Source organism: Halictus rubicundus, chromosome 3 (assembly GCF_050948215.1).
Source record: "Halictus rubicundus isolate RS-2024b chromosome 3, iyHalRubi1_principal, whole genome shotgun sequence".
Classification (NCBI taxonomy): domain Eukaryota; kingdom Metazoa; phylum Arthropoda; class Insecta; order Hymenoptera; family Halictidae; genus Halictus; species Halictus rubicundus.
The window spans coordinates 16,937,391-16,958,852 of NC_135151.1; the positions used below are offsets into that span (position 1 = coordinate 16,937,391).

General features: G+C 39.1%; 3 protein-coding genes across 10 annotated transcripts in view; 1 reads left to right on the plus strand and 2 right to left on the minus strand.

Annotated features, from left to right (window-relative positions):
• Window positions 1-14,256, minus strand: part of LOC143352873 (uncharacterized) — a 383,132-nt gene extending 368,876 nt beyond the window's left edge. For 2 of the 5 annotated variants that reach the window (XM_076785843.1, XM_076785839.1), the window contains exon 1: window positions 14,147-14,255. In XM_076785843.1, the coding sequence (XP_076641958.1) occupies window positions 14,147-14,192 (46 nt within the window). In that variant the 5' untranslated portion in view covers window positions 14,193-14,255. Of the gene's footprint in view, window positions 1-14,146 lie in introns of all 5 variants that reach the window. The other 3 variants (XM_076785835.1, XM_076785831.1, XM_076785845.1) reach the window with 3 other exon arrangements.
• Window positions 14,257-14,829: 573 nt separating this feature from the next.
• On the plus strand, window positions 14,830-18,188 carry Acat2 (Acetyl-CoA acetyltransferase 2). Its single transcript, XM_076785919.1, has 8 exons — window positions 14,830-14,985; window positions 15,644-15,765; window positions 16,011-16,123; window positions 16,321-16,520; window positions 16,601-16,830; window positions 16,955-17,143; window positions 17,233-17,395; window positions 17,711-18,188. Exons 1-8 carry the CDS (start codon window positions 14,937-14,939, stop codon window positions 17,827-17,829), a joined length of 1,185 nt encoding a protein of 394 aa, XP_076642034.1. The 5' UTR covers window positions 14,830-14,936; the 3' UTR covers window positions 17,830-18,188.
• Window positions 18,059-21,119, minus strand: Nt5a (5' nucleotidase A). 4 transcript variants are annotated; one of them, XM_076785909.1, is made up of 4 exons: window positions 20,742-21,119; window positions 20,549-20,666; window positions 19,895-20,033; window positions 18,212-18,402 (listed from the first exon to the last, which is right to left on the minus strand). In XM_076785909.1, the coding sequence occupies exons 1-4, from the start codon at window positions 20,879-20,881 to the stop codon at window positions 18,335-18,337; spliced, it is 465 nt and encodes a 154-aa protein (XP_076642024.1). In that variant the 5' UTR covers window positions 20,882-21,119; the 3' UTR covers window positions 18,212-18,334. The 4 variants fall into 4 exon arrangements, with proteins under 4 accessions (XP_076642025.1, XP_076642024.1, XP_076642022.1 ...); XM_076785910.1 differs by lacking the exon at window positions 19,895-20,033 and having other exon boundaries at window positions 18,059-18,402; window positions 20,742-21,099; XM_076785907.1 differs by lacking the exon at window positions 18,212-18,402 and having other exon boundaries at window positions 18,417-20,033; window positions 20,742-21,111.
• Between the last annotated feature and the right edge of the window lie 343 nt (window positions 21,120-21,462).

Sequence of the window (21,462 nt, forward strand, 5' to 3'; positions counted from 1 at the left end):
CAAGACTCGCGTTGTTGACATATATCGAGAATTCACTGTACGCCTTGCGTGCAACAGTATTAAAGTAAACATTGATCTTTATTCTCTGTAAATAATGTATTAGTAGTCTGAACAATTGGTATTTCTTCCGTCTTCTTATTTCACCTGTTTCTTTTTGTCGCAAATGCATAAAATCCGCAATTTAAACAGTAGAAATAGTAGAAAGATGAAGAAAATTGAAGAGAATCGACACGCTGCTGGCGACCTACTAAAATTCTGAAAAGAAGAGAGAAATTCATAGGTGGTTCCCGTTTCTTGCAACGAGCGTAGAAAGTGTTTAATTCTGCACGCAGATCCACAGCCATAAGTTCGTTTCCCAGGGACATCGCAGACTTTTGACCAGAAGACGAATGGACCATTGATCGACCAGCAGGCAGAACTAAGAAGCATCGGAAGAGTTACGAGTGTGACCAACTTTCACAGCGGGGCCCCGTTTTGTTCTCCGGAACAAAACGTTGATCAGAATGGATCGACGTTATAGAAACTGGCAGAGCTTCTCGCGACGCGTTTATGGTCGACGACGAGACGCGCGAAAACGCGAAGATTGGTTTCTCGCGACGGACAGACTTTCCTCGGATGATTTCTAGTCGAACGAGGACCCTCGCGAGAGATCGCGTCCATCGCATACCGCATGATCCACGTGCGTTACCGTGGAAGGAAAGTTCCGGTTAGTCACGTACAAGCTGTGACGCATGCGCCAATTTAAGTCCTAATAAATTGCACGTAGAGACAACCGACGCCGGCTCCGTTCCCGCAACGGTCTGGCCATTCTTTTCAGCTTTCCATCGAATCTACGCGATCATGCTACCCTCTTCGATCGCTATCTTATCTACCCGCTAATGTAAATAGATGAGTCGCGCGATTCCTTGAGAACAACCATTGAATGCGTTGTCCGGGAGCATCGGAAATTTTGCGAGAATTATGACAGAGAATCGCGATAGACGCGATTGCGTAAGCGATGCTTTGTTGCTATTGAACTCGGGAATGAATAATTTAGCGGTTGACTAGTTTGATGAATGGCGCGGATGTTCGTGCGAAGGCTTGCTACCATAGAGCATTTCTGGGAAACCAGGAACAATGGAACGCTCTTTTTTTAGAATTTACCAGTTAATTACCCATCGAGTGATTCAAATGTCTCTTTCGTTGGACTTCACAATACCTGCGGTGCTAATTATTCGTTTTATTACGTAGCAAAGAAAGTGCCGTGGTAATACAGTAAGAAGAGTCACTTAGGTTCGTGAACTTTATGTCTGTTATAAATATGCATGACTCATCTTGAATATTCAGATATATACTCTCTTTTAATTCTCTCGCGCTAATGTCTAAAGTCGAGAGTTTAACTCGGTGTAGGCTACTGAGAATAATCATTAAATCACATTTAGGCGGTACGCGCAACATTTATAGAAGTGACGTTGATAAAGTAAACTGATATGATTTTTTTTTTATTAAGAATCACAGGGTGATTTCTCTAGTGTCAATCTGCGTTACAGTACTGATCGTAGGAGAGGTGTAAGGAATAGTGTGGTGAACGTTGATGCAACAAATATTGCCACTAACGTGCCAACGTGTATCACGTGCCCCGAGATCAATCTCGCATGACTGCTAACTGGAAACGCATGCTAGAGGGGCGAGAACGTCACCTGTCCCTCCAGTGTCGCCAGATGAGGGGAGGGAGCACGAATCGAGGGGAAAAAGTTACCCCCTCTCTTCCAGTACTGGAATAAGCACGACAGAGACGAAACGCGTCACGTGATCGGGCCCGCGGCGGAATAGCGCGGTAGAAGGGGAAGTTAGAGTGGGGGCACAAGTCTCGATCTGGCGACACCGTGCCCCTCTCCAATTAGGCTACGGTGCCAGTAGAAAAGACGTTCTTACGATTCACAAGGACATTCCAAAGTCGTTTCGTCTTTCACTTGTATCCCAGAAATTGATCAAATTGAAAGAGTCAACATTGAGCGGCCTTCCAGGCGATGAATTCTCACTATGGCTTACAGCGTAAGCACATTCTTGACTCATCGTGTCGGATACTAACCTGCGAGCAATGTGTACGTTAACACGTTAGAAGTGTTCGAATCGATAAAATGTTTAACGTAAACTGTCAATCTTCGCGGAGAGTACAAATTCAATGAAGTCAGGTTCTTTCGAATATTTTATAGATGCTGTTCGGATAATACGGTGACTATTCTGCTTGTCAACAGCTGGCAACAGGTTGCCCGCAAAATGGCAGACTGTTCGCAGTCACAAAACGTAAACAGATCGGGTTTGTTTGCTTTCTTTCTCCGCGTTGACATTGAAATCGAAATATTAAATATCCCAGACGGGGGTCTGACGACATTCCAACGAGGATTCGAGTGGAATCGTCGAGCCGAGACGGACGCAATCGTTCGAGAGGCATCCGAAGAGAAGACTCTATCGTACGAGTCGGACGGGAGATAGAAACTCACGAGGAAACCAAAAGAAAGGAATGGAACGAGCCGCTACTCCGCGAATGTTGCGCCGCGGATTATTAACCCGGCTTGTAGCTGCTTGGTGGGAAATTAAATGATCGGTCAGCGTTCCCAAGCTTCATCATTTACATAGATCAATCACAATCCACTGCAATTTCTACTTTCTTCCCATTAAGTTACAAGATCATTATGCCTTTGGCAGGTTGACTCTAAAAAAAGAACCCATAAAATCAAAGTAATTTAATTAATCAAACCGAAAATAGAAAGCTAAAATTCCTCCCGGTGGATGCTGCTTGCGCCCTTTCCTATTAACCCTTTGCACTCGGCGCTATGTTCATTCTAAAACTAAATTTTTCTTCCGTCTTAGAATATTTTCATTTTATTCATACGAAACTGATCCGATTTCCACATATAATATTTGAATGTTTAGTAATCTATTGAATACAAATTTTGTAATGTAACAAATATTTCGTAAAATTTTTTGTAATTTCTTTGAAATAATGCCACAGTAATTTCTAGTGGTGCTTCAGAGTCACCACTCGAGTGCAAAGGATTAAATCATAATAGTTAAAACAATCTAGAAGGATCATTTTTACCAGCCTGGTAATTCGAATGCTATGAAGATAGCTTAAATATTTGAATAACTGTTTGTATTTACTAATATACAGCAGAATCGGCCCCATTTGAGTTACCAGTTTTGGCAATTTTTACTTACAGAATAAAATAACAAGTGCCGTATTTTCGAACACTGAACTCTCAATACAACAAAATAAATGGATCTCGGTTCCGATTTTCGGTATCGATTTTCTCAAATTGAGCATTCTTTTTTAGAATTATTTTTAAATAGCAATATTTTTACCGTGGCACTGTAACGAAAAGTGTTTTCGTGTAAAATAGGTTTCCCTCGTATTGAAATGAATTTCTTACGAGGTGTCTCGAATGAATTTCTCAAAGTGTAGTATACAATATGCAATCACTTTCTACCAACACACATATAATAAAAGAACAAGACTCGCGTCTCCGGGTAAAGGTCATCACGCCGCAAAGGCAGGTGTGTAACAAGTCGCAATGATTTGCGAACGGGCTCGGATATTCGCAGTGCCGTTCGGTAATTTATGGGCGAGCCTTTAATCGGTATCTTTGAATCGAGTTTCGCAGTGTTCTTTTTTTCCTTCGCCACGGTGGAAGATCCTTCCGCGAATGTATGGCAGGAAACGGTGATGATCGAAAACGTGGCCGGCCAATGATTACGTAACGGTGTTAAAATAATTAGTACGTATTACATGGTGCAGCGTTGCGGCCATAATTAGTGGTCACCTCGCAGAAAGAAGCTAGGAACGAGGCTCTGATTCCGATCGAGGTTCCTCATGAGAAGACCGGCTGCGAAGCTGAATTAGGATTGCTCTTGTTAAACCATCATCTGAAGACAATTAATTCTGCCATGGCTCTTGCCTCGCGCGATTCAAATAGTACTTATGCGCGCTTAGATTTCTCATTGGTCCGTTTTTCGTATGGCAAAGAAATTTCTTTGTCGAATTCCTTATGATTCTACTTTATCATCGTAGGAGAAAATATTCCAGAAAGTATATTTTTTTACAACCCTGTAATAAAATGGCAGCGTCCGTACCTTCCGAGGATCATATTCGTCATTGCACACTTTTTCATTTTCGTGTGGAATTTAATGCAACGGTAACAACAAAGAAATTTTGCGATGTTTATGGAGATGTATCGAAGGTCAACAAGTACCCCTCTGCTCCCTCTGACTATCATCTCTTCAGATCTCTGGAGCATTATTTAAGAAATAAAACATTCACTTCTGTAGAAGATGTAAGGAGGCACCTTGAGTCATATTTTCCTTCACAAATCCTGGATTTCTATAAGAGGGGGATTGCAAATTTGTTGTCCTTGATAATGATGGAGATTATATAATAAATTAAGAAATAAAAACTTGAATTTACTAGAAAGTCCCCCTAATATTCTTCAAAATCTTAACTCCACAATATATCTGAATTTGTCATTGGTTATTGGTTGCATTAGTTACCTCCGTAATAGCAGTGCATCACAGTTAAGTGATGACCGGTTATACTAGCAGCATATGCAAAGAAGATTGACCTTGATCTTCGATTGATCGCAACGAAATTAGTAAGTAATGATTCACCGGAGCTCCGTATCATCACGAATAAAGTTCCACGTATGTGTATATCTTTGCCCTTAGAATCCCCGTCAATTATAAACACGATCTTCAGACTGGTGTCCTCTGGAATTAAGTCATCGAATAATAATAAAGCGTTGTCTTTTATCGTCTGGGCTAGTCTACGGAGCTATAGATCAGGAAACTGAACTTTTTCCCTTTGGCGCGGCTCGAATATAGTATCATAAAGTGTACAGTACAATGTGCACACATCGAATAATTCCTTCGAAAGAATCGGGCGTACAGTATCGATTCACTTGTGCTGAACAATGCATGTGGAACCACCGTTGCAGGTCCGAGGACTGCTTATCGATAGAACGAAGCCATTCGTTTAACGACGAGTTAGGGCTAGAGCTAGTGCCGATTTGCTGTCGCATAAATGCCGGCCAATTTAAAACGTCCTGCATCGTTTCCTGTTTACGACATCACCGACGCGAACCCGACGAACGTGGAAGCCGACAGAGGTGACCTATCGAGGACTCCTCCGATTGCTCTTCGTTCACATAATCGGTGTCCAACCAACTCCTTCGGCATTGAGAAACTAATTGGCAAACAGAGACATTGGTTCAGACGCTTAATTTATACAGTGGGACTTGATGCATTCATGAAAAAATCGAGTAAGCGCAATTGAAAGTAGTAGACAGATTAAAAGAATATCAATACATTAGGTTCAGCTTATTAAAATCATAAAGGAAGAAATTTCTATTCAGCATCAGCTGGAAAGGATTTGTAATCTGCGCAAAGATCCGCGGTCTAGTAATGATAATAAAACACGTAGAAAGTTTATGTTATTGCGGTCTAAAAGTTACGAGTTGGTGTAACTGCGAAAAATACCCGCGGTTCGCTGGTGTATCTTATCAAATTAATTTGGAACGTAATCATTTTGGTTGCAATGCATTTTCCGCGCAACGCACTTTCTAGAACTGGGCGGGAACGTTTTGAAAGTCTCATTGACGCGCATTAGACAGAAATTTTATCGTTCCTTGTATCCTGGATTCGATGTGTTTATTTCTGCGATTATCGCGGGCCATTTGTTTCGCACTGATACCGTTTCCTCTGCTTATCGCCATTTAGTTTCCTTAATCAATGCTATTGGGAGATCCATTTCGTCTGGAATCGATCTATAAACGTTTCTTACCGACGGCACGCCATCGGCGCAGCGATAACACCGCCGTAAACTTCTTGCAAACAGGAAGCTTCCGACCCTAAGAACTCCGGAGGCTCAACTTTTAACTGCCGTGATTGCACAAGTAATAGGTGAGTGCGCGCAACACTCGGTGTACACAAATTAGAGGTTCGTTAGCACCAAACGAGAGTACAACCGAGCTTCTAGCCTCATTTATCTAGACCCTCCGATAACCGGACGAATAACTTCGTTTATCGGTCGTAAATAAACGGAATTTTCATCTGTCTTTCGATTCTTTATAACGCAACTAATGTCGCATTGCCGAGAAAAATTCCGCCTGAATACGTGTGACCGACGAGGTCGTCCGTTTTCTAGACGCTCCGAAACAATGATGTGTGTACCGTTATCAGGCTGGCGGTTCTGCACCATCGGGAATAAATAAATGCAACCTACTTAGAGGCGTACTCGTCATCTGTTGAAACCGTTCCGTAGATCCTGCCTCGATCCGCGGTGAAAACGCGCGCGATTTTTGCCGCGTCACGGGCGTATCGACGTAGTTCCACGTTTCAACGGGATCTCGCTGTCAAATATTAATAGAAAATACTGACGGCATTCGGCACGATGTTTTTTGCTGTTTGCCGGGCACGTACGGAGCGCACAGATACGGGGGCAAATAGAGCAGATCGGCAAGGAATATCTATTACCGGCTCGTTTACAGACGCCGCACCGGCGCGGGCTAAGTCACGTTTACATTGTAATACACGGCCGCGCGGTGTGCTCGTAACGTACACGCAATAATTAACGGATTTCAGAGATGTTAATGAAACGCAATCATCTCTACTTCGTTTTACAGAGAAACTAATGATCGCGATATAGGTCGCCGGTATTTATGGCCCTCTACTTTCCCAAATAGACTGCGGATCTCGTACTTTCATAGAAAGAATAAGCACAGTGGTATCCCGAGCTGCATCCTACCATCTTGCATCGTTTTGCAGTACTGTCGATTCCATTAGAATTCTCGATGTATGTCAGTTCTCGATATATGTCATCAACATGGGTCTTGCCAGCTTCGTGTGTCGACGCAGTGTTATGTTTACACTTCCCGGCGCCCGAGGCCTCATGGGAGGTATACTCCGCGGCAGTGGGGATAATCCCGCGACGTTTATCATCCAGGCCTTGGCGACATATATAGAGAAATCACTGCACATAAAACCGTAGTAGAAATAGTGTCGATGTAAATTCGGAAAAATTCTTTTACAATAGAAAGCTTATAAGCAGTACCTTTGGAACCACGTTTCTTTCATTTGCTACCCACATTTATCACATTCCCGCTAATTATCGCTTCCATTATTAATTCCATATGGGAAATCGATCCGAATAAACTAAGATCGCTGACGGTACTAAAAAAAAGAAATCCCCAAGAATTTACTTCCAATCCCTTGAAATAGATGCAGAAAATTTCTGTGCGTAAAGATTCCCAGTCCATCCCTGAGAGATCAATTACATAGCTGGAGTGTCGTCCGTCTCATTATCGAGCTCGAAGATAACGCGAGCGGAGAGTCTCGTGGGACGTCGGTTCGTCGTAAGAGATAATGGAAATGTCGCGTCCTTGGGGCGTTCGGTTCTGAAATTTCCTGTACCGTCTACGAACTAAAATTGCTGCTCGCGATTCGAAGGTGAAAGTCGACAGGATGGTTTATGGTGGTATACGATAGACCGGAAAAGGATAATTTGCACGGTGGTTAACAACAAGCCAGTTGATAAAATTGAGAGCACCATTGACTCACAAACCCAGCGACCTTAATTTCGGACTAGGCTAACGTGGACAGTCTACGGGCTGCGCGCAGTTTCTACGAACTGTTCGACCGACAGATTTTCGAAATGAACTTGCGGCAAGCCGGCACGGCCGACGTTTAAAAACCGAAGGCACGTGGACTCACTACCGGACATAAATGGCCGACTTCCTTCCGTTAAAATTCGTCGGAGCATGTCTAACGCCGGCGGGATCTGTGATCGTGAAACGCTTACTAATCGAACACTGTCAATTACTCGGTGTGTCCAGAAAAACGTTAATTATCTTCGGACTAGACCGCGGATTTTATGCATTTACGACAAAACTGGAAGAATCAAATATTGAACTGGAAAGATATTAGAAGAATTTCATTGTCGATTGTTAACGTGTATGTCGTGTATAGATAAAAGAAAATTGAGGAGAAAGACAGGAAAGAAAATATGAATATTTCTCTTTTCTTTTTTTTTTTTTTTATTTATTTTCAATTTTACTTCAGCGAACCCTTAATAGGTAGCTAAATTTCAGCTAACAGGCAATTATAGTTGCCGGGTCTTTTTATAAGATTACTTAAGAACTTTGTTATGAACTTTCTTATATTGTAACGCAGCACAAAATTGCCCGTAATACACCTAACTGCAGAACCGAATACCTTTGTAGAATACCAAACTATTAGGAACATTCTTACAGGATTAAAGTGAACAATTTTCCGGTAACTCTGTAAGAAAACGAAAACTGGTTTTAGGGTAAAGATGAATACGAAGGATAAATTCATTCGTCTTCTTCGATGAATAAAGAAAATAAAGATTTTAATATAAATACAATGGTCAATGTTGTTTCTGTCTTATGCTCTGTGATTTCAACTGTTTCGCATGCATGTGGCAACCTTACGTTTACGCTGAAGGGGACGATGACTCAAGTAAAGTTATTTCGGCATTTCCACTGCCTCTCCAATGACTAATGTAACAGCTGCAGTGCCATAAACGATCTGAGTCAGGGCAAACATTGTTAGATTTCGATTTACTTGCAGTTAGGACTTTAATTTATTAATGCCAAGAGCATTATTTTCCTAGATTACAATCCTAGTCGATCGAAGAATGTGATTAGTAAACTGAAAAGTCGTTCAGAACGATGACAACCTTGACAACACATCTCAAGGTCATCGAAATCGATTATATCACCGAACAATTGCCGTTACACAAGCAATTAGAAAATGTTTCGTAACAAAAAATATAATGAAAGTGCGTAGTGCTATATTTAGTTTATGACCTATAATCTCGATCCTAACTATCGGCGGTAACGCTCAACTAAAATAATAGATTGCTCGCGCGTACGCTTAACACCAGGTGTCATGAATCACCAGGTGCGAGAACAAATCGCGTCCTAGAACGAGCATCGACCTTACTATAATCCCGATTCATTCCGGAGTCATAGGCGCACCTCGTACGCCTAAGTATATCGGGGAAATAAACAAACGAGTGAAAGGCCGCGGAAAGGATCTGCCGTATGCAAGCTCCGGAGAATCGTGTATTCAGAGGCGTCGTTGTCGGAGAACAACGACGCTGCGAGCTTATTCATACGGCGCACGAATAAAATACGAAAGCGTAGGAATATTGATCCGCGGCAGTCTGCATAAGATCGCTATCATCGCGATGCTTCTAGAATATCGCTGAAACGAGGAAACTCCTTGGCGGTAGCCGAGTGGATTAAGCGCGTACATCAACGGAACAACGTTCAGAAAAAAAGAATTGAAGTCACGCGATCTCGGGGCGCGTCCTGAACTCGCGATTCACGCCGAAATGGATTGCTCGATATCCTATATATCATACCCCGGCGGAAACTGTTCGATCCGTACCACCAACCTAATCGTTATTTATGCATCGGTTAGCCGTTTACCCGATGCCCCTTTAGAAAACCGCGGATTCTCTATGACCTCACAAGAGGAATTATTAGGGGGACCCACAAGTAATCAATTATTTTGAAATCTAAAACCAATTTTTTAAAGTTATTATTTCTTAATTTATTATATAATCTCCATTATTATCGAGGACAGTTATCTTTCCTGCAAATTTTCAATCCCCTCTTATAGAAATCCAGGATTTGTGAAGCAAAATATGACTCAAGGTGCTTCGTTACATCTTCTACAGAATGTTTTATTTCTTAAATAATGCTCCAGAGATCTGAAAAGATCAGAGGGAGCAATATCCGGTGAGTACGGGGGTGCGGTAAAACTTCCCATTGCAATTCTTTGATTTTTTCCTGAGTGAGTTTCGCTGTATGAGGCCGGGCATTGTCAATTTGCAGTATTACATCTTTTTCAATAGTTCTGAATACAGACATTGTAATGGTTGACAATAGAACTCAGCAGTAACTATTTCTCCAGGTTTCAACAACTCACAGTGAATTTTGTCACGACAGTCCCACCAAATGCACAGTAACACCTTTCCAAGTGATAAGCTAGGTTTAGGGGTTGATATTGCGGTTTGATTGGCAGAAAGCCATTGCTTGGAACGCTTTATGTTATCATAAAGAATCCATTTTTCATCTCCGGTAACGATTCTGCTAAGAAATGGATCTCTACGAAATCTGGATAGCAATTAAGTGCAAATTGATCGACGAATATTCTGGTTGGTTTCGGATAATTGATGCGGTACCCATATTCCTTGCATATATGCCTTTCCCATTTCTTGTAGGTGCCTTTGTATGACCATGTGGACCCAAGGCTTCTCGATAATTCTTGCATACTTAATTTTGGATCTGCTTCCACTAGAGATTTCAGGGTGTCATTATCAAATTCAGACAGATCATAATCACCAGCATCAAACCTTCTGAACCAGCGTTGACACTTGTTGACCTTCAATACATCTCGATAAACATCGCAAATTTTCTTTGTTGTTACCGTTGCATTTAATCCCGCGTGAAAATGAAAAGGTACCGACGCAGCCATTTTATTACAGGGTTGTAAAAAAATGATACTTTCTAGAATATTTTGAACACAGGCCGCTTTAATGAAAACTGTAAAAGAATACGTGCTTCCTCTTCAACGATCGGTACAGGTCTGAAGGCAAAACAAATTCTTTGCAAATAATTGATTACTTATGGGTACCCCTGATATATACGATAAAGAGCAACTTTTCACTGTCCTTTTACCATGCTTGCCGTATTATCAGCGAAACATTCTTGCAACTTTACGTCGCATGTGGACGACGCTGCATACCAAACGAACGTGTGGAGAACGTTCGGTTCACGCGAGATGATGCTTTGCCGCAAGGGTGGTAGGCCTGGTTGCGTTGCAGATTTCTCTGGTGCATGGTTATTAAAATCACCGATGCCCCCTCCGTTCACGAGAAAATCTTCTAATAAAGACGTAAAGGGGAACTGGTTCGACGCGCGGTATAGTTGCAGCGCGACGCGTGGTGCAGGACGAGCGGCGCATAATACTCGCGACGCATGTAACCGAGTTAATCGCATTACGGTCAGACAGGGACGATCAGAAATCCCGATTGATCGGCGGGGAATGCCGATTACGTCGTGGATTATCACGTGCGGCCTACATAATTCGTCAATCGAATATGTTGCCGCCGCGGCAAAAAAAAAAAAAAAGGAACGCATTACCATTCAACAATCAGAAGATGGGCACGCGGCTGCACGCAGTCAGCCACAGTAGATGGCTTTGGTTCAACGATAATAGGCCGGATCGAGTTAACGAGTCGTCTGTTAATCTACATACGCGAACCTCCGTTCCCAAGCGGCTTAAGGAGTTACGTATGTGCACTCGAATCGATTTTCGAAAGATACGTTTATGCAAACGTACTATCCCTAAAGTGCTTTCCCTAACCATTTCATCGAGACATTCGTCGAAAATTGTTTTACCACGGTGTGTCCCACAAAAGCGTACTGGTGATAACTTTGGAAATATTAACCCTCTGTGAAATTATTTATGATGTACTAGTTTTTGTAGATGTATCACCGCTTTTGTGGGACAGACTGTATTTTCTTTTTCGGAGTAGTGAACTAATTTGACTAGAATCGGGTATCATTACTAAACTGCGGATCATTGTGCAAAATAAAAATTATCTGCATCAATTGCAAGAAATAGAATACTTTTTCTTTATTAATCTTAGCAGGATTTCTTGAATTTTACCTGGCCAATATTATCATAAACGCATAAAATCCGCAGTCTAGTAATTTTATTTTTCATAGAATTAGTTTAGTACTTGTCGCAGGGTTGCTTCAAACTTCTTCATGGATAGAAACTAAAAAATGTTCGTGGACCCATCACGTTTCTATTCCAGCATTCAACAGGTTTTTAAACGGTGAAAGTGTGTAAGTTCCAAATCGCACTTTTGTACTCACACAATACTCAAAAAGAAAATGATCGATGTTTCATGAGGGGGTGTAATCGAATTTGTGTAATAGGCAGTATAGAAAATTGGCAAAATTATAAACATTGCATTCTTTACGGGCAGAAGTGCTAATCTATCAAATAATCAGCGATTATTAATCAATTGTAAAATACTAATAATACATTGGGGAAATGTATTTAAAAAATGACAGAATGGTATCACTCATCGCAGAACAACTTTGTCAGGCTGTATAAAAAATTGATAAAAGATTTTCAAGGTATGACTGAATAAATAGCAATTTTTCTTCGTCTTCGGAGTGTATGACCTTCTCAAAAACTAATGATATACTGCTAGTACAAAAAAAACTGCTCTAAATCCAATACCTATCACACAAGCATAGTAAGACGAGACACCGCTGTGTGAACTGTCTAGAGACGTGACCACGTGTTATCAAACACGTTCATTTCCGGCCGATACCATAACAAAACTTGCAACATCGCACACGCGCGCTGTTAATTCGCGTACTCCTGTCGAAAATTATTCGAAAAGTGTATCCAACAACGCGTCTAACCCTTATGTTAATAATCGGAGATCGTCTATCAACATACACTAAAAACTATTTAACTTAATTGTACGTCGACTCTCTTTTGTAAAATGTCAACTTAACATGAAACAGCTAGAAAATAATAGAAAATTCTCCATAAAGATAAGTTAGAAACGACCGTTTAAATAGTATAAATAGATAGTAATATTTGAAATTCTAACGTTCCGAACTACTTGGGATATGCGAGAACGAACAATTTCCGTTTACGAGTAAACTTAAACCATTTCTGCCCTTAACACTTTATCCACCGGAAGTCTGTTAACAATTCTGCTGTGCCAAATCTTTTATACGATAATCCCAAACGAAATGATTAGATTACGTTATTGAGGGTGAGCCGTTGCTCCATGTTTCTGTTGGAGGATCTATTAATAACTCCTCCGCCACGGTCCACAGACTTCCAAAAATAATAATTAAAAATGTCAATAACGATCTCTCTGCTTCCACTTTTATCTGTTTTATCAGTCTCACTGAAGAAGCTGAAATTTGTATAGTCTGCAAAAAGTATATCGAATTTCGACGTATCCAAATCGTTGTGTCATATAATGAATTGGTTCTAGAACGGGTTGCCCTCTGGTACATGTAATTCGATGTACCGCGGAACGATCACATGGTGCCGAGGAGCCTAGGTTCTAGAACCGATTACTCGACTCCAGCATATCCCACAGTAGTTGGTCGAGTCAGAACGTTTGAATTTGTCTAGCACTGCAATCGATCACTGAGCCGATACTCTGTTTAACCGGCGACGATCTATCGCGATAGAACTGGTGTATTTGTTCGTCCGACGAGTGGCGGCAGACACGTTGCACCTCCCCCGTGCAGGTTCGCCACGGGACCCGGTGGTGCTCGAACACAAAGCTCGAATGCCGCCGATCGGGAATCCGTGGGCAACGCATACGCGAGCACATGCGCGCGCACGCGCCATCTCTCTCGCTGTCTCTCGGTCGTTTCGGCACTACACGAATATCTAGACGGCAGGCCGGAGGTGTAGGTGTTAGACGAATCAGCCGGCAGTAAATTCGCGGTAAGAGATAACGGTAATCTCGGGCAAGGGATTACTTGAGCGACGATGCGAATTGCAAGGCCGTCAGTGTATGACCTTAATGAGTAACGAGCATAACGCTTAGGCGGACACACAGAGAACGGGAAGAGAACCGAGGAGACCGTGTGTACGGTTCTGTCTGCTGTTCAACTATGTTCGCCTCTGTCCGATTCTCGCTCGCTCGCACGTACTACACGCACGCCGTGCGAAGGGTGTCGTGCAGCGGAGCATGTTCACGTAGCCCTGTCAAAAAGTGGCATGTTTGGCACTGGTCGGATGTGACGTCGCGTTGACAGGCGTGTCCCTGTCAACAGGGGCCAGGCTGACCAGCCGCGGTCACCGTGAACGTTGCGAGAGACACGGAAAAACGGCCTGATTCGTTGGTATATTCGCGACGAATTTCGCGATCGTTCCTCTCTGAGACACCGTGCGTGCAGATGGCGTGATTTTTATGGCAATTACGGATCACACCGGCCGTTTCTCTACACCTACGTACTCCCTGTGCATCGTAGATCGAGCCCGCACCGTAATCATGGCAAATAAATCGAAGAACCGCAATAAATACCTCGCTTTTCGACGAGCTCCGAAATCTCCTCCTTGTTGTCGGCCATCTTAGCACCAGTCACTGGTTACAATGCACGCTGGGTAAAAACAAACGAGCACCACCACGGCGCCACGATTGGTGAGTCAGCGCCACCTGTACGTCGAATTTCAAGTCAACCCGCCGGTGACGTTGGTCAGGGACGTATCGGCGACCAGATCGTCGAAGGCGCCGATACTGTTAATTACTAGACTGCGGGTCTTTATGAAAAATAAAAATTTTATGCATCTGCTACAAGCGATAGAAGTCACTTTTAAAAATTTCTTTCTTTCTTTAATCATTTCAGTATTTCGAGAATAACATGTCTACTTAATCTTTTTACTGTTTCAAATCGCAATTTCACATTTTTACCGTAAATTCTATGTCTATTAATTACAATTGTTTTCTTTACACAAGCAAATACGAATGGAATTTATTTTTCAGTTGAATTGTTTCAATTTCGTTCGTGTTACTTCAAACTACTATTCAAACGAAAATGTTCAGTTTCAATAGTATTGACACCTGTAATCTTTCACCGAGAAATGGTGTATGCCTTCTCGTGGAAAATGGTTAAAAACCCCGAATAGAATTATATGGAGAACTCTCCCGCGAGAAAGAATGCGGCTACATATCGTTTGACACACTTCCATAAGCCGTTACTGGCATATGTCGTCAGCACATCGGCTGCTAACTTATTTCCGTTATATAGGCTTGTGGCGGCAGTCTTCGCTCAGTTTTCCGTAAGTTTGGACGTAATTTTCACCACAATTTCAAGATGAGTACAAATGACGTTGTGATTGTATCTGCAGTACGAACACCCATAGGTATAAATTTGTATCTTACAGCCTCAAATATACTAATACACAAAAATAATTACGTTCGGTCTCTGGTATGCAATTAACTCAATTTAAATAACATCGTGTAAAAAATTAAATTTTGAATTTAAAATATACTTTACGTTAAACACAGTGTGCCTGAAACGCTATAAGAAACATTAACATTGGTATATTTTCTATTAGCAAGTCAGTTATAATCTTAACGCTAGGTTTACAGGACCTGTCAAAATGACAGGTTCTTAAATTCTTAATTTAAAATTATTAAGATTCTAAGGATGCATACATGAGAAATTATTTAACAAATTTATTTCTTTGGGTATATATTATTTTTAAAATATTGCTACAAACGTAGATAGCACGTTCTTGTTACTTTTATAAAGTAGTGCACAATAGTCGCTTTTAGTGCTCCGTGAGCCTAGTGATAAGAATTGCAGTGCTTGTACCTTAAAATAGGAATGATTTCATTCTCCAGGAGTAGCACTTATGGAACTGTCACTTACATAATAGATGTCATAAAGTTTGAAAAATTTATTAAATGTTAAATACAATACGCAGCTGTTTATATCTATTTCTATGTGTTTAGCGGTATAGTAGAATCAAATTGGTACTTATTTATTTTTTACCACGTCACAATAATTTGTTGTAGGGTCATTCTGTGGAGCTTTGTCATCATTAAAAGCACAAGATTTAGGAGCTGTCGTTATTAAAGAATGTTTAGCAAAGGCAAATGTCAATCCCGAGGAAGTGACAGAAGTTATTTTAGGACAGGTAATATAATTCTATGATTTAATATCTACAAATGCATATTAAAATCATCACGAATTACAAATTTTCGAATGAAATAAAATCATTTCTTGTACATATCCGATAGAATTGAAAAAATGTGACTTTGGTGAGATAAGAAAATTTACATTGTACATGAAAAAAATATGCATTATAATCAGTTATGTTTATTCATGAGTGTAAATGAAATTTTGTAGAATTTGATCGGTTTAAAATATATTGTATTCCAGGTATTAACTGCGGGACAAGGTCAGAACCCAGCAAGACAAGCAGCTATAAAAGCTGGCATACCAATATCTGTACCTGCTCATTTAATTAATGTGCTATGTGGATCTGGCTTGAAGTAAATATGAAATTATGATAATGTTTGATGAATATTATTTCGTACATTATACATATTTTAATATTTTACTAGCATATATTGGAATTGCTTTACAATATTGATGTTATTCTTATCGTAACTCAAATTTTAAATTTAAATTTTCCTGTACATTGGCATACAAGAGCCCTTATACAAGTCAAATTTATTCTTTTTTTCAGAGCAGTTATGAGTGGTTTTACATCCATAAAAGCTGGTGAAAGCGAGATAGTTGTAGCTGGAGGTCAGGAAAGCATGAGCCAGGCAACACATGTGACATATCTTAGGAATGCTATGAAGATGGGTAACTGTAACCTTATAGATTCTTTACTACTTGATGGTTTAACAGACGCATTTCATAATATTCACATGGGAGTAACAGGTAAAAGATATGAACTTCATTATCAACATTAGCTTCCTATATGCACACATATATTTAACCATGTATTATACTATTTTCAGCTGAAAATATTGCAAAAGATTTTAATGTGAGTAGGAAAGAACAAGATGAATATGCTGCTAAATCTCAACAAAGAGTACAAGCTGCAATAACTGCAGGTCATTTTGATAAAGAAATTATTCCTGTCACAGTGCCTACTCGAAAAGAACCTGTTATTGTAGACAAAGATGAATTTCCTAATTTTGGGACAACTGTTGAATCCCTTAACAAGTTGAAACCTTGTTTTCTAAAGGTATATATTCGATGAGGCGAGAACCCGTCTATATCACAAATAAAATTCTCGTCCTGTCACGATCCGACATTTTCGGGTTCTCGCACATCTCTAACAATTATTATTTAAATTTTTATCAACTTAGACCGATGGTACTGTCACTGCTGGTAATGCTTCTGGTATAAATGATGGAGCAGCGGCAGTGGTACTAATGACAGCAAAAACTGCTGCAACACGAGGACTATCCGCATTAGGTACAATAATTGCATTTGCTCAAGTAGGAGTGGAACCAAGAATTATGGGTATAGGCCCTGTTCCAGCAGTAGAACTAGTGGTTAGCAGAAATGATGACTTAACTGATGAGTATTAACATTTAGTCATCTCACAAACATACCATAGCATAACTCTGAATAAATGTTTCAGCTGAAGAAAGCAAATTGGACAAAAGACGAGGTGGATTTATATGAATTAAATGAAGCTTTTGCAGCACAAGCAATAGCATGTGTCAAATCTCTGAACTTAGATCCATCTAAAGTTAATGTTTCTGGTGGAGCTATTGCTCTGGGCCATCCGATTGGTGCATCAGGTAAGTAAAAAAAAAAGTTAATTCTGTACTTAACTCTCAGATGGCAGAAGATGGGTTCACTTTAACCCAGTTATAAATGTCCAATCTAAATTCCAATTTTTTAATAACTTGTTTGAATTATTAGCTATTTTTATTAAGTCCAATAATAGGATTGATCTCATAATGGGTTCGGATATATATAAAAGAAAATTGGTGCATAAACATTTGAATGAATCTACTAATGGCCGCTATGAAATCGTTAAAAGCATCCATCGTCTAATATTTGAACAGATCATATTGATTTATTGACAATATCTAAACATGTATTTTTTCCAGGAGCTAGAGTTTTAGTAACTTTATTACATTCCTTGGAAAGAACTGGAGGTACAAAAGGTGTAGCAGCTTTATGTATTGGTGGTGGAATGGGAATTGCTATTGCTGTTCAACGGAAATAATAAATATTTAAGTCAATTAGGTCTATTCATATTGTAAGTTTGTTGATGCTTATAGGACCTTTTTAGCACAATAGTATGTGGTGTATTAACCACAATTGACTGTTATATTTCTTGATAAATATGGCAAAGAAATGTTTCTATTGAAAATTTGTTAAATCATCGAACATTTTTATATTATTATAATGACAAAAAATCAACTAATAAATCTGGTATGGATACATATACATAATTACGGTAGTGTATCACATGAATGTATTTGTACTTGCATTTATACAAAATTTTTGTGCAACGTGTTTGTATAATAGTTATTTTTGTACATCAAAAATACAACTGTAAATAAATATATTATGAAAGTCGAAGTCCTTTCATTAATTAATTTTCGTTAGATTCGCTCTTGACAGAATGTTCTTCTGTTTTCCTTCTTTCATTCAAGATCTTCTCCACTGCTGCAAGTCCTTCCCTTTGTGTTTGTTTAGTACGAATATTTCTAAATGTACGATTAGTGTCATTTACTGGTCTCCTGTCGCCTATTAAACGCTGTATCTGTTCCTTGATAGCTGGTACAATACGTATCTTAAATGAAGAAATAAAAATGTGAAAATTGTATTCAATTGTTTTTATTATAAATTTTTGATACATTGCTTACATATGAAAAATAATTTACTATGATGTATATAATTATTACAGTAGAATACTATGTATTTAATACAAATTCGTTATTAATATTTACTGTTAAAACAATTTTTTAAATGATCACATTTAAAGTACTAAAATGTTGATATACTGAGTGGTATTGCTGGATAATATCCATCATTCTTTCCAGATTCAGAAAAGCATAAATAAGATTTTTCTAATGGTTGTTTAGCAATCACATCTATTTCTGGTATACACAATTTTGCATGTTTTTTTATAACAAAACCCCATAATGAATCCATGCTAGTACTTGAATCTTTCAAACAGAAATAGGAACCCCAAAATGTTGAATTTAATATTTTTTCATCTGGATGTGACAATCCTTGGTGAACCATTCCTTCTGACATTTGTTCCTCAACTACTGCTATTGTATCACATTGCACATGTAGACTGGGTGTATAAATATCTTGTATAAGATTATCACCAACATATATACAACGAGGATTACTCTTATCGGATACACGTCCAAGGAACTTAACAAGTTCCTTCCAGTTTCCTTGACTGTATATTCCACCCTGAGTTAGATTTTTATTTTCTACTATTTCACCCTCCGTGTTATCTATTATTTGTAAAAATGGTTCATCTTTAGTAAAAAAGCCAGGCTTTCTTGCATAACAAATAATAATATCAAATAGAGATTTCCAGTCATTTCCAAGAGCATAAGTGGCAGTACATTCAGCAAAGTCAATGTATGATCCAGTAATAAGAAATGTATTACGATGTTTTTTTAACTCTTTAAGCCAAGATATAGTCCTTGCACTACATTTGCGTAAGTATTTGGCTTGGTCTTCTTTTACATTAGCGAAAAAGTTTCCCTTCTGTGATTGAAAGTTGTCTCTATTGTACATATTAACTAATCCATCTAAAATATCAGGCCAAACATTGTATGTATTTAAAGAACTGCCTTCTTCTTCGTCAATAGTATCTATCAATCTTGCAAAAATTATAGATGTTGAAATATCAAAGTAATCAAGCAAACTTCTCATTTTCATTGATGTAGGACCTTGCCATGTAGACAATATATCACGACAAAAGGCATCGGTAACTTCCCACCTTTGATTGGGATATATTTCTTTAATTTCTGTAGTATTTAACAAATGTGTTCCATGACATGCTCTTTGAATTATCCCTTCGGGATTTATTCTAAGGATATTTCCCCTTCCGAAGTCTAAAAATAATCCTTTCTGCATGAAATCTAAGTCTTTATCTTCTAATGGTTTTAATAAATGTTTTGGGCTGTATTGCTTCTCCATTATTAAATAATCAGCCAAAATTTTATATACCATCTGTACCATGTTTGACACATTATAACGTAGTAATGTGTTATCTAAGTCAAATCCAATGCAATCATAATCAAGAATCTTTAGCTTACTTGTATTAACTTGCGCAGCTGACAAGCCTGACATTGTTGCACAAAAATGTTTAACAGTTGTAATGGATGTTAAAAAATACGAAAATTTAACTGACTTCACAGCAGCTCTATAATGGATGAACCCTACTTCAAGATTAAACTGTAAAGGTGCATATACTGAATGTAAAACTCTTATCATTTTTATCAGATAAGATACACAAAGGAAGTGTCTTATTTGGACAACAATTAACGAATGTTTCATTCGTAGTTGACTTAAATACAAATAATACTGTTTGCTTAATCAAGTATATAGTGTTAATATTTAAATTTAATTGTAAACAGGTGTTCTATGAACAACTTACAAGCTGAAAAATTCCTAGAGGAAATAACAATAGTATAAAAACTTCCTGATTTTTCTGGATAACTTACTAGAATGGATTTAATACTTCATTCATACGAAAGTAACCTAATACGACGCATAATTTGTAAATAATAATAAATTTGGGGTAAATTAACTGAAACACATGGGGCACATTAAAAACATCGTTTGGAATCGAGTATAAATAATCTACAATATCTGAGTTCCGTGTTGTTGACATTAATATATTTCAGTAATAAACAGCGTAATTTCGTTACGAAGAAATGTAAAGAAATGTTATTTTTTAGAAGACTTACTTTTGGTGGAATGTGAACGTAGCGAATGTTTCTTGCTTGGACAAAGAACATGTCATAATTGTAAGAGTCTCCTCTGGGATCGGTAAATACGCAGTCCTTCATTATAATGTTCATGAAACTATGAGGATGAAACAAAATGTAAACACTATATTAATAATAAAAACAACAAAAACAATTGGGAAAAATCACTTACGCGTCGGTGTGTTCTATAGTTCCATAAACGGACGCTTCGTTTCTCAGATCCACGGTTGTTTTTTCATTTTTAACAGCTCTCAATAAAATTGAAAGAGTATTAAACAAGTTATATTGCTCTGCTCTTGATTCTTGCGTCATGATCAATGACAATTGATCATATATCGATAGTCAAGACGTTGCTCAAAGCGTTCCAGCCGCAGAGGCCGAATTCGAGATGTCTCTCTTATAACATGATACTCTATGACTAGTTTGCATTGTTCTGTCGTTTGTGACATGTCGAACGTAATTATTTATTATATACTTGGTTTAAGATTTTACATGAAAAAATTACGTTAAATACTATGTACCGAGCGCGCGCCAGATGATAGCTAGGCAAAGTGTATACGTTCTAACTCTAAAACGATTCTTCGGCATATCACAGACGAGATATAGGTGGATATAGGAGCAGGGAAAAGATGAGAGCTCTCATGCCCAAAGTCTTTACGCCTCCGATCCCTCCGATATAGTGCTGCCCCTGCACGAAATTCTAACCTGGATCACAACCCACACCCACGGTAGAGCGGAATGTTTAGCATGGATCAGATCCAACACGTTTAGCCTGGATCAGATCCCACATCATTTCTAAGAAATAGAAGTTAATTGACTTAAAAAAATCTACTTTCAGATCTAATATCCAACTTGCAGAAAAGTCCTCGAGATTTAGAGCACATTTTACTCTC

What these genes read in the sequence shown, in the direction of transcription:
- Nt5a (XM_076785907.1), bottom strand. Translation starts at nt 20,881, where the DNA reads ATGACGCAAGAATCAAGAGCAGAGCAATATAACTTGTTTAATACTCTT. An exon ending in ACTATAGAACACACCGACGC is followed by an intron (nt 20,667 to 20,741) that starts GTAAGTGATTTT and finishes TCATCCTCATAG; the next exon opens with TTTCATGAACATTATAATGA. An exon ending in ACGTTCACATTCCACCAAAA is followed by an intron (nt 20,034 to 20,548) that starts GTAAGTCTTCTA and finishes GCACCTTTACAG; the next exon opens with TTTAATCTTGAAGTAGGGTT.
- Acat2 (XM_076785919.1), top strand. Translation starts at nt 14,937, where the DNA reads ATGAGTACAAATGACGTTGTGATTGTATCTGCAGTACGAACACCCATA. An exon ending in TATTCACATGGGAGTAACAG is followed by an intron (nt 16,521 to 16,600) that starts GTAAAAGATATG and finishes TACTATTTTCAG; the next exon opens with CTGAAAATATTGCAAAAGAT. An exon ending in TTCCAGCAGTAGAACTAGTG is followed by an intron (nt 17,144 to 17,232) that starts GTTAGCAGAAAT and finishes TAAATGTTTCAG; the next exon opens with CTGAAGAAAGCAAATTGGAC.